The sequence below is a fragment of the Budorcas taxicolor genome, chromosome 10, assembly GCF_023091745.1.
Source record: "Budorcas taxicolor isolate Tak-1 chromosome 10, Takin1.1, whole genome shotgun sequence".
Classification (NCBI taxonomy): domain Eukaryota; kingdom Metazoa; phylum Chordata; class Mammalia; order Artiodactyla; family Bovidae; genus Budorcas; species Budorcas taxicolor.
In genome coordinates, this window is record NC_068919.1 from 1,707,369 (window position 1) to 1,727,361 (window position 19,993).

The 19,993-nt window shown below is 44.4% G+C and overlaps 1 protein-coding gene across 2 annotated transcripts in view; it reads left to right on the forward strand.

Annotated features, from left to right (window-relative positions):
* The first annotated feature begins 1,494 nt into the window (after window positions 1-1,494).
* Window positions 1,495-19,993, forward strand: part of EPB41L4A (erythrocyte membrane protein band 4.1 like 4A) — a 287,116-nt gene continuing 268,617 nt past the window's right edge. For both annotated transcript variants that reach the window (XM_052646727.1, XM_052646729.1), the window contains exon 1: window positions 1,495-1,669. In XM_052646727.1, coding sequence (XP_052502687.1) covers window positions 1,571-1,669 — 99 coding nt within the window. In that variant the 5' untranslated portion in view covers window positions 1,495-1,570. The remainder of the gene's footprint in view (window positions 1,670-19,993) is intronic.

Below are 19,993 nucleotides of genomic sequence, written 5' to 3' on the forward strand. Positions count from 1 at the left end.
GCCGTCAACCATGCCCCGAGCTCTCCCTAGTGTTTCCTCTAACTTCCACTTGCATTAACTCACTTCTGGTTCCCAGCTGGAGAGCGCAGATTGCACCTGCTCAGAAGGCCAGCGGGAGCCGGGTCTCACCCGCAGCTCAGCCTTGGTTGCTTGTGCACGGACAGGAGTGCTCACCAGGGGGCACTGCAGCCTCGGAGCTGTGGTGCCTGCCCGTCCTGGAGAGCCAGTGGCGCGGAGGGCGTGGGACTGGGAGCGTCGAGCGCCGGGGTCCGCGCGGAGCCGCGCCCTGCCCCTTCCTAGAGCACGCCTCAGATCTCCCCGGGAAACCGATACAGCGAAGAGAGCCCGGGCCCGGGGCCGCGAGGCGGACCGCTCCCGCGCCGCGCGGTTCCCGGGCGGACCTTCCAGCACCTCGCCGTTTGACCATCTCTGCTCCGCCCTCCAGCCCCAGCCGAGACCCCGCCCCAGAAGGGGCGCCCCCGTCGCGGCCACTGGGTCCCGGCTGGGCTCCCGGGCCTCTCGCAGGCACCCAGGCCCGGCCCAGCTGCACCTGGGCCGCTCCCGCCCGGGGCGCCACCCCTCGCAGCGCCGAGCTAACTTTCCCGGGAGCCGCCGCGGCCTGGCGCGCCCCGGGGCACACCCCGCTCGCCCGCCGGCCGCGCTCCCAGCCGGGCCGCCGGCTCCTCCGCTCACCAGTCTCCCGACCGCCCGCTTCTCCGAATCTCCTGGAGGAGCAGCACCCCGCCGCCCGGGCAGGGGGCTCTCGGAGGGAGAGCTTCAAGTTGGCCACCCGTGATGAACTCGGGGATCCCCCGACGGCAGCTGTGCCCCGCGACGATCTGACCTCCACTCGGCGGTCGCGGTAAGGAGCCCGAAACCCTTTCGGACCCTCTTCCGGCTTCTCGGTGCTGGTGGGCTGGGCAGGCGGCGGTAGTGGACCGAGGGACGACCCTCGCCATTGCCCCTGCGGTGGGGCCGGGACGTGGTGGGGGCACCCCTGACACAAAGGAACAGCCGAGTGCTCCCGGGTCGGCGAACCGAACCGGGGGCTGCGGGGTGGGGTCGGAGCTGGAGACGCGCGCCCTCTGGGGACCCCGGAGGCGGGGGGCGGCCGGTGCGCTGCTTCTGCCCTCCGGCGGGCGTGGGTGGAGGGAGTCGCAGGGCTTCTAGCGGCTTCCAAGTCCGAGGAGGGCCCGGGGCTCTCGTCCCTTTCTTTTCTTGCCGCTTGACCCCTTTGACAGGCGACTTTTCTCGCCCGCAGGGCTGCGGAGGGGCCGCGGCGCCCCCGCCTTCGGAGGAGCCGGAGCCGCAGGATGCGCGGGGACTCGCCGCCGCGCTCCGCGCCCAGTTCCGCCGGCGCTTCCCCGGCCGCTCCCGGGCGCTGACGCGTTCCCGGGCTTCCCCGCCCTCCTCACCTTCCGTCCGCGCCGCTCCGGGCCCCGCCGGTGACGGGTGCTCTCGGCGTCGCCGCGGCGCGGGCAGTCCGTTCCTGCCTCGCGTTTGAGGGCAGGGGGTGGCTCAGCGGCTGGGTCGCAGCTTTCTCCGCCGGCCGAGGCCCGCCACAGGAGACATGGGCTGTTTCTGCGCGGTTCCGGAAGAATTCTATTGCGAAGTGTTGCTTCTGAATGAATCCAAGTTAACTCTCACAACCCAGCAACAGGGCATCAAGGTAGGCGCGGGTCGGGGGCGTGTGCCGGGGGGGGCGGTGCGCGGCTGGGAGAGCGAGGGGGTCCGCGGCTTTGTCCCAGCGCCGACACCCGGGCGGGGCGGGCGGCGGGGTGTCTCCGCGCGGTGGGAAGGCGCGGCAGCTAACCCTCGTGCTCAGGTGCGGGGTGGACGTGTCAGGCCGAGTTAACTTTGCGTTCTTCATAAAGGAGAGTAAGTTTGACGTCTGGCAGGATCGTCCGTGCAGCAGCTCTCAACTGCAATCTACCGTCCTGAAACTGAGACCCAAAACTCTTCCCTAGCTCGTTCTCCTCCCAGAGCAGCTAAGGCCCCCAGAGCTCCCAAAGAGGCGCAGAAATGAATATACAGGCGATCCTCGGCTTTGTTGAGCGACTATCTTTCCCTTGATAGGATTACTGGGAAAGGAAAAGAGCTCACTCGTTGGAAACACATTTATTAGGTGGTTGTGATTGTGTCGCCTGTGTTTGTGGTTGGGTAATGTTACGTTTGGCCGGAAAATAATTTCCTTTTCCGAAAGCAACCTGGTTTTAGCCCCATGTTTAAGTAAACATCTCTCCAAACTAGGTAATAACTTTGTGCCTCTTAGTAGGTCATTAAAATGCAGTTACCTCTATTAACCTGAAGAACCCAAACAAAAAGGATATGGGAGCTTGCAGACATCCACTTCCTTACTTTTGATGGGCTCGTGTTTACGGTTGACAACCTGAAGGACGCGCCTGCGCGCTGGTTTTTCTCTCGCAACAAGGTAGCTACCTAGAGATGATCGCAGTCCCGAGTGTTTTGTTGTTTTTTCTTTCTCCTTCAGTTTAAAATCGCTTCGGCATTTTAGATACCTTAGCTGCTGAGTCTGAGGAGGGGAAATCGTCCTTCCCCCGCCTCTCTCTCGTACAGCAGGCCGTCTGGAAAATACAGTTAAGGCTGCCAATTGTGTTGTCCTTGTCTTGTCACCGCAGAATTTAATCCTAATGGCGTAGACTCTGGGCATTTCCTTGTGTGAATTAGTTTTTAACATAGCTTAATACGCACTAGAGTAACTGTTCTCCGTCAGAAGTTTCAGGTTTGTATTATTCTTGGTGTACAGAATTCTGATTTTACAGCTTTTTTTTTTTTTTGTTAGAGAAAGGTAAAAATGATCAGTTAAAGCCACAAAATAAAAACCCTTTAGCAAATTGTTTTGAATATTGTTTGCCCTGTAATTGTAATAAGCAAAAGTCAATCAGATTCTTTTAAGGTCAATAAAAGACTTTGGGCAAGTATTCATTGTATACTTTTAGCTCTTTATGTTCCAACTCCCATCCCCCGCCCCGCCAACATGAAATCAGGGAAAGAACTTACAAGATGATGTAACATTCTTTAGTGTACTGTGCAAATAAAATAGGCAACACTCACAAAAACATACATTTTTGATAACACATAGATTCTCTTTGGCTTTGAAACAATTAGAGAAAGATAACTCATGATCTGATACTAAAACAACAAAGCAATCTTTCTGAAGTCTAAAGTCATCTGGTATGTGAGCTTCCTATTTTATCATGAAAGCCCTATTCCTGTCAGCTGTGGAGCTTGTACATTATTCTGTCAAGAGAGCAGCCAAGACTTGGGATCAAATGGAATAATATTGTCAAAGAAACATGAATCAAAAATCCTGATCCATAATTACTTTTTATAACCTGATGGTGCTTATCTTGTTTTACAAATAGGTGGAAAATTGGTGAGTGATTCAAAGGCATTCACAACTTTAGAATGCTGTTATTTTGGATATATGCCATTTAACTAAACAATAATTTAGGCATGCTTTTGTTCAAAGTAATCATTTTGCAGCAGGCATGCCCTCTTTCAGTGTCATGAAGCACGCCACAGTTATTTTGATGGCCATATGTATAACACAGATGTCTGCTAAGTTAACCACATTATCTGTAGCTACTATGCTACCATAAAAATGCATGTGTTAAGCACCTCTCTGCTTGTGCCTGCGTGCTCAGCTGCTCAGCCGTATCTGAGTCTTTGCAACCCTGTGGACTGTAGCCCACCAGGCTCCTCTGTCCATGGGATTCTCCAGGCAAGAATACTGGCGTGGTTTGCCATTTGCTTCTCCAATCTGCTAATGGTATGCACTAAATTAAACATACACATATATGCTTACAAATGGTGTAATGTATGAACAGCATCTTACAGGATATTCAAACACTGAATGAATATTATGTTTGTGCATATTATTGTTTTGTACATACTTGGCATTTTCTTTAATTCCTACTTTAGTTTGTAAACGAAATAGTAAACAATTACTACAAAGTCAATAGCCAATAACTACTATTATAGTGGTTTCCTTCCAGGATAGTACTCTTGATAATTTTGATTATCGCTAACTAAAGTTAGCTAAGCATATGACATTTTCCCCTGAAATTGAAATAGAATTTTTTTCAAAAGTATTTTCTAATATTTATTTTGAGATGACCCTTTTTAACATTCTGTCTTAGATGAAGACATCTAATCTTGTGTTAAAATTACATATTTTAACCCTTAATGGGAGAAATTTTACTGATTCCTAAAGTTATTTAATAATTTTCTTGCATTACCATTATAATAATGCATTATAAATTAAAAAGATTAGTTGAAGTAAATTTAAGTAGAAGGCATAGAAATAAGCTTTGTAAAACATTTTTTTCCCCTGTACTATTTTGAAAAACACTGTGGATTTGTTTAAACACCAGGTTACTCATTGAAAACTTAGTTATAAAGTGATTTTTTTCTGCAACTCCGATCAAAGTTTTTCATTGACTTCAGGCAAAAAAATCTACATATTTGTTCCCATAGGAAGCATTTCAGCCTGAGGACAGTAGTTACACATCTTATATGTTCAGATTCAAGTGAAAGTGAAGTTGCTCAGTCCTGTCTGACTCTGCAACCCTATGGACTGTAGCCTACCAGGCTCCTCCATCCATGGGATTTTCCAGGCAAGAGTCCTGGAGTGGGGTGCCATTTCCTTCTTCAGAGGATATTCCCGACCCAGGGATCGAACCTAGGTCTCCTGCCTTGCAGGCAGACGATTTACCGTCTGAGCCACCAAGGAAGCCCCTTGTTAAGATGAGTAGCATTTAAATGGAAAATAGTTTTCTGTTTCAAAAATAATTAGAAAAATAAAACCTGGTGTGATATTCATACTAATAACATATAGCTGTTTGCCTTCTTAACTTATTTTAGAGGTAACCTTACCTTGTCAAACAGAAAGTCTTTTGCATGCAGAAGATTGTAGATTGAGCCTTATCCAAGATTTAAAAACCCAAGTTTATATAAACTGAATGCTATTGGTTGTGTGTCGAGCCACACAATAGCTTTTAGCTGTTTGTTCTCCGCTGCTATCTCTGTTGTTTATTTTAGTAGGAATTTCTGCTGTGGTTGGTCTCTTAGTTTTTTGAGCAGTGTTTGTTCAGGAGAACGTTTGTTTTGACCTTTGTAGTTTTCTGTGCTGGGTGAGGTAGAAATCTTTCTTTTTGTTCTCTTGGAAAGCACAACGTGAATGTGACTCACACTACTTTTATTACTTGTCATTTGATTAGCAAAAGATTTTTAGGGGAAAAAAAATCACGAGGTTTTATGATTTAGTCCACAAAATTGCTGCTGCAAATGTGAACTCGATCAGTATTTTCATTTCAGCAAGATTTTAGTCCTCTGAGTGGTAATGTAATAAACACCGAGGTGCTTGTTTCTCCCTCAGTGTATTTGACTAAATTAATGAAAGCAGTGTGACAGTAAGATGGAATTTCCTTTAACTTAAAAAAAAAAATGCTTTATTGAAATATACCATCCAATTCACACAGTTAAACCCATCCATTAACTTTTAAATGAAGTTACTTTCTAAATCATCCTGAGGTTCCTGAGGGAATATTATAAATCAGTTTTGATACTTTGATCAGAAACTTCCTAATAAATTAGAAAAGCAGAACTTGGGGACTTGAATTACGTGCATCTCTCTTACCAACAATTGTTTCTTATACTCCATTTAGATTGGTAAATAAAACATCTAAGAAGACTGAGCAAAAGGGAAAAGCAGTAGTTTTTTGCAAATTGTATTATATTCACATATAGCTGTATCTTTTAATACCAATGACATAAGGTACACAGTCAGGGACCTTCTAAACATAGGTTGAAGCAAGTAATCGTACCCCAGCATTTCTGGGGTATAAGCATTTCTGGGGTAATAAAAGATTGACCTAGGGTCTTGACTGGTTAGTAAGTTACATGTGACTGGGATAGTACACCTTTTTCACACTGTGTCTAGGTTTCTAAACCTCAAACATGATATCTGTGTTGTAACTGTTTTAAGATGAACTGCTATATAAATGCTCCCTCGAAAATTAAAAAAAAAAAAAAATGATTGAAAGTATTTTTTCCAGCTTTATTGAGGTATAATTGACAAATGAAATTGCAACATGTTTAAGGAGTACAACTTGATGATATAATACCCATACATATTGTGAAAGACTTCCCACATCTCACCAATGTTAACACATGCGCATCTCACGCCTTTCTTTCTTATTGAAAACACTTGAGATCTACTACTGTCTTAGCAAATTTCAGTTATATACTATAGCCTTATCCCCTATAGATACCATGTTATACCTTTAGATCTTTAGACTTAATTGCCCCCTCAATTTTACAAGACGTTTTCCTTGGGAAAAAAAAAGATTAAAAATGCCATTTATTATCCATGGTTTTAAAGTGATTTAAAAGCAATTTAATGGGGAAAGCATTGTTTGTTACCTTTAGCAGATAATGACTAGCTATCCTTTTCTAGGGGCTTACAATTTTCTTGGTTGATGCTGGATCACACTTTTTGCTGTCCCGTTAATATAATTGTCCTTGAATTCTATAATATTAAGCTTAAACTAACTTTAAGTTAGTTTAATTTCCAGTAGTCAGTATAGATGTGAGAGGTGGACTATAGAGAAAGCTGAGTGTCAAACAATTGATGCTTTTGAAATGTGGTGTTGGAGAAGACTCTTGAGAGTCCCTTGGACTGCAAGGAGATCCAACTAGTCCATCCTAAAGGAGATAGTCCTGGGTGTTCATTGGAAGGATTGATGTTGAAGCTGAAACTCCAATACTTTGGCCACCTGATGCGAAGAGCTGACTCCTTTGAAAAGAGCCTGATGCTGGGGAAGATTGAAGGCAGGAGGAGAAGGGGATGACAGAGGGTAAGATGGTAGGAGGGCATCACCAACTCAATGGACATGAGTTTGAATAAACTCTGGGAGTTGGTGATGGACAGGGAGGCCTGGCGTGTTGCAGTCCATGGGGTCACAAAGGGTTGGACATGACTGAACGACTGAACTGAACTTTGAACTAAATTTAAACTAACACACAGTTTTTGTTGTTTTTGAGCATGGGTGGTATCTTAATCTGTTCAGGCTGCTGTAACAAAATACTACAGACTGGGTGACTTATAAACAAGAGAAATATATTTCTGATAGTTCTAGAGGCTGGAGGTCTGAGATCAGGGGTTCCAGCATGGTTGAGTGAGGGCCCTCTTCCAGGTTGAAAACTTGTTGTGTCTTCATGTGGCAGAAGGGGCTAGGGAGCTCAGTTGGCCTTTTTTTTTTTTTTTAAGGTGCTAATTCCAAAGGCCACACCTCCTAAAGACCATCACTTTGGGGTTTAAGTTTCCAACATGAATTTCAGGAGGACCCAAACATTTAGACCATAGCAGATGGTGATAAAATTAAGTTGCAGGGTCAGAAGTTCAGAATCGACTTTTCATTAGATATGTTGACAGTGGTTGGTTATTTTTATTATAAAATGAGATGGGAAGCTCATCTTTTGTTCAGTGGTTCATGTCAGGTTGTATCTTTGTGGGGGCAGATGGTTCTTTGTTGTGGGATGCTGTCTGCTCCATTGGAGGATAATTAGCTGTAATTGTAGCTTCTACCCAGAAGATGCCAGTCACACCGCTTGCCTAAGTTGTAACAAGGAAAAATACCCCCAGATGTTGCCGAATGTCTCCTGATAGGTGAAATCACCCTCAGGTGAAAACCACTGCCATGGAGGGTAGCAGCTTCCCTTTTTCTTCTGAATTTGGTACCCAACCTTCCACACTGTATGCAGACTAACTTTCAGATGCCTTCTTTTTTCTCTTTTGAAAGAGAGTTATATGCCTCATAGGTTAGTGAAAACAATATGAAATCTGTATCTTTAACTTGCTTAATATTCTTAGACTAGCAGGCAGTATACTGGATTGATGAAAAGCATGGACGAGGTTTACATATTGGTTCCACTGATTACTTATTAGATGTGAGGCCTTCAGAAAGTTACTTTTCTTCTCTGAATCTCAATTTCCCCATCTGTAAAATGGAAACAAAATAATACCCACTTCATGAATTCATGGTGCCTTGCATGTGGTAAACACTCGGAAATTGTTGGTCTAGATTCTTCCTCCTTCTTTCCTTGTCCTCTTCTCCTTCTTTGCGTGCTTCCTTCCTGTTTGCATATAAAGTCCCACCATCATTGTTTGAGTTAACATTCTACCTGACCTAGACCTTCAGCAGTTCTGTGTACCCAAGTGACTGTGGTTAGAACTGCTCAGTCTTCCAAACATACCTGACTTTCTTGCACCTTATGCTTGGGATTGCTGCTGAGTGGTACCCTTTTGCCTTTCCTTAGCCACATACTCATCTGAACTCATCCTTTAAGACTTAAACTGAGCGTCCCATCTGTTAGAAAGCTTTTAAGGCAGTTTGCCCTGGCAAAGCTAAGTGCTTGTCTATGCCTTGCTCACATCCTGTTACAGCACTTATCACGCTGCAGATGTTATTTCTAGATGCCTCTCTCCCACAGAAGCCTGAGAGCCCTTCCCTGTGACCCCAGCAGCTAGAGCTGTACACAGGTAACAGATGCATATTCACTGTAATTTGAATAGAAGAATGAATGGAGTGTTACTGCTGGAGTAGGCAGTTGAAAATCTTCTGGATAATGAGATTCCTTTGCCGTTTTATTTTTACTTGAAAAGATCCTAGAATAAAGTGAATCTTACTGTGAGAAATCCTGTTGCCAAGGTACTCTCATTTTCACACTGATAGTGGGTAGAAAGTGAGATGGTGCAGTGAACTGAGCGCATGCAGGACGCTGAAGATCTAGCTGAGGAAGAGCTGTTTCAGAAAACATGAGCTACACCGTTTCCGTGTTACAGAAGTAACTACTGAATCTTTCCTCTCTCTCTTTTAACAGTGTAGCTTTCCCCTTACAGCTTAAGAGTCTTTTGGAAGAAAGGCCTGTTTCAAGATGGGATAATAGATCCTCACACTTCAGTTGCTTTTCTTCCCTTGTCTCCGATTCTTTAAACCATCAGACAGTAGTGTCGGTTGGTTTCATAGTGTGGGTTTACACAATTGGGGACCATTGGTATAATTTTTAATCTTGCTGTATTGCCAATTTTACTGCTAAAGCTGCATAAGCCTCATCTGACACTACTCTGAGGCATAATGGAAAAGACAGGGTCAAGGTTAAATACTGGGTTTTTATGACAAATGATAAGTTTTTCATTCTGATGCACAATGGACTTTTCTGCAGGCCTGTTATAAACAGGACAGGTCAGATGTCAGATTTGCCATAACCCTTCAGCTTCCCTGGAAGCTTCCCTGGTGGCTCAGGTGGTAAAGTATCTGCCTGCAATGCAGGAGACCTGGGTTCGATCCCTGGGTTGCAAAGATCCCTTAGAGAAGGGAATGGCAACCCACTGCAGTGTTCTTGCCTGGAAAATCCCATGGACAGAGGAGCCTGGCGGACTACAGTCCCTAGGGTTGCGAAGAGTCGGACATGACAGGGCAACTAAGCACGCACGCGCTCCACCTTCTCTCGGATTGACTTCTTTGGCCGAGCTTTGTCTCTGATATTTTAGCCACATGAAAAGCTCGTCCTTAATGCTCCAGTCAGCCTGCTTTGGGTGGTAAGAGTAACTGCCATTTGCTCCTGTGTCACAAGATTTGTTTCCAAGTCTCATATATTAAATTTAACCAGGCCCCTGTTACCACTTGTTTGGATCTAGACTAGGTGTGTTAAGGTCAGGGACCAGCCAGTTTAGTCTGTGACTCAAAGCCTGTAACCATAGTTTGGAAAGTCTGTAGTATTCTCAAAAATGTGGATTGCATTCCTTGCCCTCTGAACCATGTATTTCCTGTTTTATTTTTTTTCTTTGTTAAAGTGAAATAGGCACTTTTCCTTAGTGCCGCCTACTGTTAATCCATTTCTCTGTAACTGAACACTCTTGCTGAGTCTCCAAAGGCTGAGATGGCTCTTGCAAGTAATTCACTGAAGTCAAGAGGGGGCCTGGCAGTGGTTTCCAAATGGGTGAGAAATTTGTTTTCAAGGATATTGACGTGCCAAGTGGAGATGAATGCAGGCCGGGAGACCTGAAAGGTGCTGAGCGCTAGACCCTATGGACAGTGACTGAAAGGTCAGATGTCAGAGGAGGAATGAGCCAAACGAGACCAAGGAGGGAACCAAATGCGGCAGCAGATTGTTGAGAAACAGCGTGTTCAGAGCGCGTGAGGCAGCTCTGTTCGTGATGCTGAGCACTCCAGCTTTGTAGGCATGGTGTCCTGGAGGTTGCCGAGAAAGTACCTTGTTTAGAAAACATCTTTGCGTAGGAACAGTGACGTGAGTTGGGCGTCAAGTTCCTGAGCTAGCCCATGGAGACTGTGAGTTTTTTTTATTTATTTAAAGAAAACTCCCCCCCCCCCCCACCCCCACCCCCCCCCACCAAAAAAAAAATGCATGTATGTGGCTGCGCTGGGTCTTCGTTGTGTCCCTCAGGGTCTTTAGTTGCTGCATGTGGGATCTAGTTCCCTGACTGGGGATGGAACCTGGGCCCCTGCCTTGCGAGTGCAGAGTCTTAGCCACTGGACCAGCAGAGAAGTCCCCCGGTTTGAGTTTTTAAACACTCGGGTCCCACCTTGCCCTTCGTTTAGGGCTGTATTTGAGAAGCAATCTTGGAGCCTCTCCTGCCTTGTCACTTGTCAAAACTGGCTTTTATCCACCATTCTCACTGCTCCCACATTGTACTGGAACCATCGTACTAACTGGGGTGCTGTGTAGTCATTTTTGGTCTCCCTGCTTCCCCTACCGTGCCCTGTGTTTAAATCCTGAAATAACTGATCTTGTGATGGATCACAGGACTCTTCTTTCCTCATCTGTAAGCTGTAGGGTGGGAAAACTGCCTCATGGAATGACTACAAATTTGAGAAAAGACTTTTAGGCACATAGCCTAAAAGGTGCTCATGTTGGCAGGCGAGTGCTTTACCACTAGCGTCACCTGGGAAGCCCCCTGAAATGATAGCTGTCATTATGTATGGTCTATTATTTGCCTTTCCCCCCACTCCGCTGAATTCCAGTTTAGAATATCTTACCTCCCCAACCCTGCCCAAAGTGGTGCTGGATCTGAGAGGCATGGATGGGTTGGTTGTTAGAAGTAGGGAAACAGCGGTTCAATATCCATAGATACCAGTGATTTTTCAGATCTCTGTATTTTTACTCACATTGCCTCAGCTAGCACTGGGATGCTGAAACTTCGCATCTGTACCCCTAGTGAGACTTCCTGCCTCTTATCTGACTTGAGTCTCTGACTGCCTGCTGGAGGTCACCGTCGATGTCTCAGCCCTGTTTTCCCTCCAGCCGCTGTCTTCTGGTGCTTCCTAGTTTGGTGAAGGAGGCCGCACTCGGTCTTGATGAGTTAAGATGCTTTGATTCTCGGTTACAGAGATTTCATTGCAGATTCTTTTAACATGAGATTTGTTTGCTCAGATCAGGTTCCCAGTTTCTCTTCATCTCTCCTGTGCTCTGTCATCCTGGGAATCAGGGTCATATGCAGGTGGTAGCGGACGGGTAAATGGTTCTAGAGATGCTACTTGTACGTGGCAGTATGTGAGATGGGAGTGGAGACAGGCTCTGTTGTAGGAGGGATGACTCCTTCTCCCGAAGTTCACCAGCAGACTTGCCCTTGTGTCTTTTAGCAAAGAGTCTTGTGGCCATTCTTGAACCACAGTGGCGATGGGGTCACCTTCAGGGTGACAGATTCTGCTTGGGGCTGGGTAGGGGTGGAATTCTTTCCTAAGGGAAAGGGGAAGGGGTTCAGGCAGGAGGGAAGGTGGTCAGGATTGTCAGGATTCTGGCACCTGGGCTCTCCTTAAATTTCCACATCCTTCCAGATGTTGGAATTCTACCACTTCAGTATGTTCCAGGTTTGTCTCTTCTCCCCTCTTCTGATGCCTTCTGCCCTGGTCCAGATTGCTCTCAGTTCTCAGCTGGACGGCTGCTGTAGCTTCTCAATCTCTTTGGCTTAGTTTATATTCCCGAGCACGAGGGCCACACCTTGGCCCTTCATGATGGGACCCCATGTCTATCTGACCTTACTCCCACCACCTGCCATATCCTTGTTGTGGATTCTGGCCGAGCCAAGCTGCTTTCTAGTCTGAATTCTCTATCTTCCCTCTCATCCTGGTCTTTTTCTGCTTGGAAAGCCTCACCCCACCTCCTCGTGTTTGAGTGAAGTCCCTGTTCTCATCAAGCAGGGTTCTGCTCAGGTGCCACTTTCTCTGAAGGCCCTCTCCTAATCTGAATTATGCCTGCATTTCATTGCAGGAGTTTCTGTACACCTCACCCTGGGAGCAATATCAGAAGATGATGAGGGTGTGGTTCTTGGTCATAGATAACTCTTGCTTCAGGTCTCCCTTCTCTGTGTTAGTACTGTAACCATAGCCAAGGCACTACCCTCAGAGTCAGCTTCCTGTTCTATAAAATGAGGGTCAAATTCTCCACCTTATCCTGAGTACTATGCATAACCCTTAGCCCCATGCCGAATGAGTGGGAGCTGTTGTGATAGACATAGAAAGCCTTGCTGCTGCTAAGTCACTTCAGTCGTGTCCGATTCTGTGCGACCCCATAGATGGAAGCCCACCAGGCTCCCCCATCCCTGGGATTCTCCAAGCAAGAACACTGGAGTGGGTTGCCATTTCCTTCTCAAAGAAAGCCTTGAGGGAGGGGATTATATCTCTTTTATGGGATCCCCAGGTCAAGCTGAGTTGAGTCAATGAATGATTGTGGACTGGCTGAATTAATCTGAATAAGGAAAGGTACTTCCAGATTAATATAAGCAATGAATCTGAGAAGGAAAAGACATCTTTTCGCCTTGATACTTTCTAGGTTCCCTGGGTACACGTGTACCTGCTTGACTCCTAATTTCTTATTTAATTTTTAAAAACAGTTTTATGGAGATGTACATCACATACCTTATAATTTGCCCATTTAAGGTGTGCAATTGAGTGGTTTTTCATGTATTTGCAGAGTTGTGCAACCTTCATCAAAATGAGTTTTAGAACATTTCATCACCCCAAAAGAAATCTCGCTAGCAATCACACCTCCTTTCCTCCCACCCTCCTCCCCATTCCAGCTAGGCAACCACTCATCTTTCTGTCTCTAGATTTGCATATTCTGGACATTCCTTATGAGTGGATTCATATAATATGTGGTCTTTTGTGCCTGGCTTTCTAACCTTGCATTCACTCATAAGGTATGTATCAGTATTTCATGCCGTATTATTGCTGAAATATAGTCCATTGCATAGATACGCCATATTTGTCCATTCATCAGTTGATGGATTTTGGCTACTACAAATAATTTTGCTATGAAGATTCATGTATAAGTCTTTATGTGAACATAATGTTTTAGTTCCTCTTGCATATATACCCAGGAGTGGAATTGCTGGATCATAGCAGCAATTAATAGTTTGGGGAACTTGTAAACTGTTTTCCGCAGTAGCTGCACCATTTTACATTCCCACCAGGAATGTCTGAAAGTGAAAGTGTTAGTTGCTCAGTCGTGTGTGACTCTGTGACCCTCTGGACTGTAGCCCACCAGGCTTCCCTGTCCATGGGATTCTCTAGGCAAGAATCCTTGGGTTTCTGTTCCCTTTTCCAGGGGATCTTCCTGAGCCAGAGATCGAACCAGATCTCCTGTATCGCAGGCAGGTTCTTTACTGTCTGAGCCACCAGGGAAGCCCAGCAATGTCTATGGGTTCCAATTTTCCCCACCTTCTCACCAACACTTGCTTTAATCTTTTGGATTATTACCAACCTTTTGGATGTGAAGTGGTATCTCACTGTCATTTTGATTTGCATTTTCCTGAAAATTAGTGATGTGAGCATCTTTTCATATGTTTGTTGGCCATTTGTATATCTTCTTTGGAGAAGTATCTATAGTTTGTCAATTTAAAAAACTGAGTTATTTTCCTTTTTATCGTTGTTTGCTACATGTGTATAGTATGTTGTTGTTCAGTTGTCCAGGCGTGTCCAGCTCTTCTTGACCCCATGGCAAGTTTTTTTTTTTTTCTGTCAGATTCTTGATTTGGAAATGTTTTCTCCTATTCTGTGGGATCTAAAAATTTTTTCTTGACAATGTTCTTTCATATACAAAAGTGTTAAATTTTGATGAGTCCAATTATATTTCCTTTTGTTTCCTGTGTTTTGGGGGTCATATTTGAGTGACCATTACTTACTCAAAGGTTGTGAAGATTTACTTCTGGTTTTTTTTTTTTTTTCCCCTAAGAGTTTTATGGCTTTAACTCTTACACTTGGGGCTATGATCTTTTCTTCATTCTTTTGCAAGTGGATATCCAGTTGTCCAAGCTCATTTGTTGAAAAAACTAATTGTTTTAGTTATCAAAAATCAATTGACAATAAATTAAAGGTTAATTTCTGGACTCACAGTTCTGTTCCCTTGACATACCTATCTATACCTCTTGTTTATTTTTACTATTTCCTTAGTAGGGTAGATGTGTATAATTCAGCAGAGAAAGCACTCCCAGTTAAAACAAATTTGACATTTAATATTTTGAGCAAAATTTCCTGTAAACTTCCTGGTGGCAGTAAAATATTGTATATTTTATCCACTCTTAAATCCCGGGGAAGAGTGGCAGGCACGTGGTGGTGCTCAGTAAATATTCGTCATATTTGAAGAAGGATTGATAGAAGGATTGTTTAGTCATGCTGTTGTTGGATTTGTAAATTGAAACCTTGGTTGTTGAATATGTAGATTTCCAAAACCTTTTCTGTATAAGCTTTGAATGTTGCTGTTCATGTTGTGTGAAGGATTTGCCTTTGGTTCTTCCAGACTCTTTCTGTAAATTACTTGATGGAGGGCTGGAAAAGAGTATTAGCATATGTTTTATGAATAACTTTGTCAGTCTTGGTAGTTAAGGGTGTAGTATGTTAGGAAAGTTAACGTCATTTAAATAGGTATGTGGATTTCATCTATTACCTTGCAACAAACTGAGAAATTGCTAGATAATGGTCCTGAGCAGTGGAAGATGCAGTGTTCTCCCCCTGGGAAAGTGATGTAGATGGCTGGAAGATCATCACTTCTGAACGCCCACACCCTCTCTCATCCTCATGGCTTGCTTTCAGCCTTGAACTTCCAGGATTCCTAGTGTGATTGCAGGTTAAAACCTGGAGAGCAACTGTGCCTTCATGGAACTGGACTAACATCCCCTATGGCCGAGGGAAGTGGTAGCACATCTTAGTGGTATTGAAACTGGCGTAATATTACGCCACAGGGGATGTTAGTCCAGTTCCATGAAGCCACAGTTGCCCTCTAGGTTTTAACCACAATCACATTAGGAATCCTGCTTATTTAACTTGTATGCAGAGTACATCATGAGAAAAGCTGGGCTGGATGAAGCACAAGCTGGAATCAAGATTGCTGGGAGAAAAATCATTAACCTCAGATATGCAGATGACACCATCCTTATGGCAGAAAACAAGAACTAAAGAGCCTCTTGATGAAAGTGAAAGAGGAGAGTGAGAAAGTTGGCTTAAAGCTCAACACTCAGAAAACTAAGGTCATGGCATCTGGTCCCATCACTTCATGACAAATAGATGGGGAGACAGTGGAAACAGTGAGAGACTTTATTTTTTGGGGCTCCAAAATCGCTGCAGATGGTGACTGCAGCCATGAAATTAAAAGATGCTTACTCCTTGGAAGGAAAGTTTTAACCAACCTACACAGCATATTAAAAAGCAGAGACATGACTTTGCCAACAAAGGTCCATCTAGTCAAAGCTGTGGTTTTTCCAGTAGCCATGTATGGATGTGAGAGTTGGACTGTGAAGAAGGCTGAGCGCTGAAGAATTGATGCTTTTGAACTGTGGTGTTGGAGAAGACTCTTGAGAGTCCCTTGGACTGCAAGGAGATCCAATCAGTCCATCCTAATGGAAATTAGTCCTGAAAATATTCATTGGAAGGACTGACGTTGAAGCTGAAACTCCAATACTTTGGCCACCTGATGTGAAGAACTGACTCACTGGAAAAGACCCTAATACTGGGAAAGATTGAAGGCAGAAGGAGAAGGGGACGACAGAGGATGAGATGGTTGGATGGCATCACCGACTCAATGGACATGAGTTTGAGTAAACTCTGGGAGTTGGTGATGGACAGGGAGGCCTGGTGTGCTGCAGTCCATGGGGTCACAAAGAGTCAGACATGGCTGAGCGACTGAACTGAACTGATTCAAACACTTCACAAATCCCAGTAGATATGCAGGCTACAGGCAGTTTCCTCTGTGATGAAAATCTCAAGTGTCTAGAATCTCGATAATGCCACTGCTGTGGGTGACAGATCTTTCACACAAACTGGTTGTTACATGTTACTGCTTTTTCTGCCAGTCACTCATTCTTTTGCTGGGTAGTTCATGTCTGCTTCTCTGCCCCAAACCTGACTGTGGTCATACGTCCTCAGGTAATGCAGCCCTGCAATGCCTGCCCCCAAGTGCAGCAGACACCAGGGGAGGATGTGGCAGAGATGGTATGCATTACAACAGACTGACTTTCACTTACCCTAGGAGGGCAGACTAGACGCAGGCATTTAGAATCATCTGATGCAGCCCTCCCTTTGGACAGCTGAGGGGGCAGGGACCCAGTGAGGGGCAGTGATTTGCCAGAGCCCACTACGTGGTCCTGAAACCCTGTCTTTGGTTTCCCGTCTGCTGATTTCTCAGTGCTCACCCGCCCTCAGTTTCTTCGAAGTGTGCAAGGAACAGCTGGGAGCTGATTATAGGGGAAGAGGTCAGAACTGATTGAAAATCGTTCAGGTTTGCTGCCAATCTTGTCTCCTCTCATGCTGCCAACCCTTCCCGTTTCCTCCCTCTCCTCCTCAAATCAAGTCCTTCTAGGCCCGCATCTGGCTTGAGTGCTTTCTGCAGTCTCAGCATTTGGATTTGTGCAGCTCTTTCTGGGTAGATTATATGAGGGAGAGACTCTTTTGTCTCAAAGAATCTTTTTTTTCCCCCCTCCCAATTTGGGAGTTTGCTTATGTGGAATTTCTTCTCAGAATGATACTAGCTGCATTGCGTTTTATTTATTTTTTTTTGACTTTCTGGAAGATGCTTGTTTATTTAAAAGGCTTAGAATAATGTATGGTTATGGCCATGGTTTTAGAGCTCATATCACTCAGAGTTTTTCCTTGGTTTCTGTTTTGCAAAGTCTTTACCTTGAATGCTTATAGCTCCATTCTGGTATCTCTCCAGGAAAGAAAATTAAAAACTGATTAGTGACCCTTCTTATTGCCTGAGGGAGGGTGCTAGAGAGGAAAGTAGAAAGGTAAAATTGCTCTTTCGTTGAAAGGTTTCAGATGGGCCAATCATCAGGAGGCTAATAGATCTTTCCCCCGATAACGATTATTTCATGCATCTGCTGCTGTTTACAAGGGCACTTTGAGGTTGTGCAAAATTTCCTGAATTCCTCAGGGAACTGGCTTCTTTTTCTTTCAGACAGTGTTTTTACATAATGTTCTGGGGTAGTTATTTGAAGATAAATAGGTTTCGAGTGTGAGGGTATATGGTGGTCTGGACCAGTGCTGTGTGTCTGTAATCTTAAGTATGGATTTGTGAACTCACTTTTATAAGAATTTTTTTTTTTTTACTTTTATAAGAATTTATTCAGAGCTTGTGTACCCAGTAGCACCCAGGATTTCTGGTGGGGATATGAAATCGAGGGAAGACTAGCCTTTTTTTTTTCCTTCAAACATAAGTATGGGTATATTTAATTCTGTCAGATGCATAAAAGATAGTAATTACACAGCCACAAGTCTTTTGTTCAATAATGATATGATTCATAAACATTTGAATGAAATTTACATAATTTTATATGCATACTGTTGAATTTTTAAATACTGTAAGTAAAAAAGCCTCCCGAATAACCAATTCTTATATTTCCTATTTATCCCTTTATGTATCCACCCTTTAAAAAGTTACAAACTGAACGTTATACAGAACGTGTAAGTCGTTTTTAAAAACCCGGGTTTTTAAAATTGTTGTACCCCAATATGATTCAGAAAAGTCCCCATGCTGACAAGTGCAGTCCTAGGTGGCGAATTGGAGGAGGGGATGAAAGAGACAGAAGCAGGTTTTCTGTCTTAATATTTACTAACCCTCTCAGTTAAAAATGGTAATGTCATGAGAAATGACAGTTTAGGTTTAATATGAGTAATGGAGTTTGCTTCACAGTTAAGTTTAAAAAGTTAAAAGAAATTTAAGTTTTAGGTGGAAAGACCAATATTTACTTATAAAAACAGCATTCAATACAATTCATAAATAAGTACTGGGTTTATATAGTGGAGATTTTAAGAGGTGCAGACATCCTTATAAGAAATGATGTTTCTTATATACTGAGGTGGATCGGTTAATCAGGAAAGGTGTTTTAGAAGAAGTGAATATAGATTCACCTGAAACCCTTGAGGCTAGATGTGTTTGAAGGTTCAAAATCTTTCAGATTCTAGCAAGGTAGTGTGGTATATAAATGCTCCATTATGCAATATCCCTGGCCAGGTTTAGGGTGATACCTCTTAAAACAAGCACAGTAATATTTGCACAACTCATTATTTGAATATTCACAATAAGTGGGGGTAAATAGAGACTTCAAGTTGCCTTCTTCCAGAGTTTGTCTCTGTATTAGTTAACTATTACCTAGTCATCTTTCATCTTGTCTGACTCTTTGCAACACCGTGGACTGTAGCCTGCCAGGTTTCTCGGTCCATGGAATTTTCTAGGCAAGAATACTGTCATTTCCTTCTTCAGGGAATCTTCCTGACCCAGGGATCAAACCCATGTCTCCTGCATCTCCAGCACTGGCGCCACCTGGGAAGCCCCAGGTGTGTATCTATTGCTGTGTGCCAAATTACATACAAAACTTAGCAGCTTAGAAGAATGAACATTATCCTGTACAGATTCTCTGGGTCCAGAATCCAGGAGCAGCTTCACTGGATGATTCTGGTTCAGGTTTTTCTGAGGCTGCACTCAAACTGTGTCTGAGGCATCAGTCAAAGGGAAGCAGATGGTGGGACTACTTCTAAGCCTGCTCACAGGCTTGCTGGTAGGTTGTGGTTCCTCACCACGTGAGCCTGAGTGTCCTCACAACATGGTAGCTGGCTTGCTCCAAAGCAAGTAATCTTAGACAGAAAAACCAAGATGGAAGCCCTAGTTGTATATAACATCTGTTATTATGCTCATGTGGTATTTTGTTGGTCATACTAGCCAATCTTGGAGTGAGAGGGGACTGTATAAGGATGTGAATACGGGGAGGCAGAGATCACTAGGAGACATCTGGAAGAGGGACTGCCATGGTTACCAAGTGAGTTTTGGCATCAAACTTTAGATAAAGTTTTCAGTTTTTGTATCTTTTTGGGTTGTGAATTCCTGTAGACTCTGGCCTCCTCAAAGTGATGATTTGTGAGGATGAACCGTGGCTCTGAAGGTGGTCTAGGCCTGCAGGATAGCATAAACATAGAGAAATGACTTTGGTGGAGGAGGACGAAGAGCATCTAGGGAATACATAGACTCATGGTCTGCTCTGTGCCAGGCACTGTACCTGACGTGGGGAATAAAGAGGTGAATTAGGTGGTGCCAGTGGTAAAGAACCCACCTGCCAATGCAGAGGACATAAGAGACGTGGGTTCCATCTCTGGGTTGGGAAGATCCCATGGAGGAGGGCATGGCAGTCCATTCCAGTATTCTTGCCTGGGAATCCCATGGACAGAGGAGCCTGGGGAGGCTACAGTCCGTGGGGTTGCAAAGAATCGGACACGACTAGAGTGACTTAGCAGGCAAGCAGACAGGCAGATACATTATTAACCATCGGGAGCTAGAATTTTGATTTGAGAAAATTTTAGAGTTTTGCTTTGAAGATACCTGTATTGTCTACAGTGAGAAAGACAGCCTAGTTAGAAAGCTTGCATAGTGAGAGAGTATAGACTCAGAAAATCTGCATTTTTCT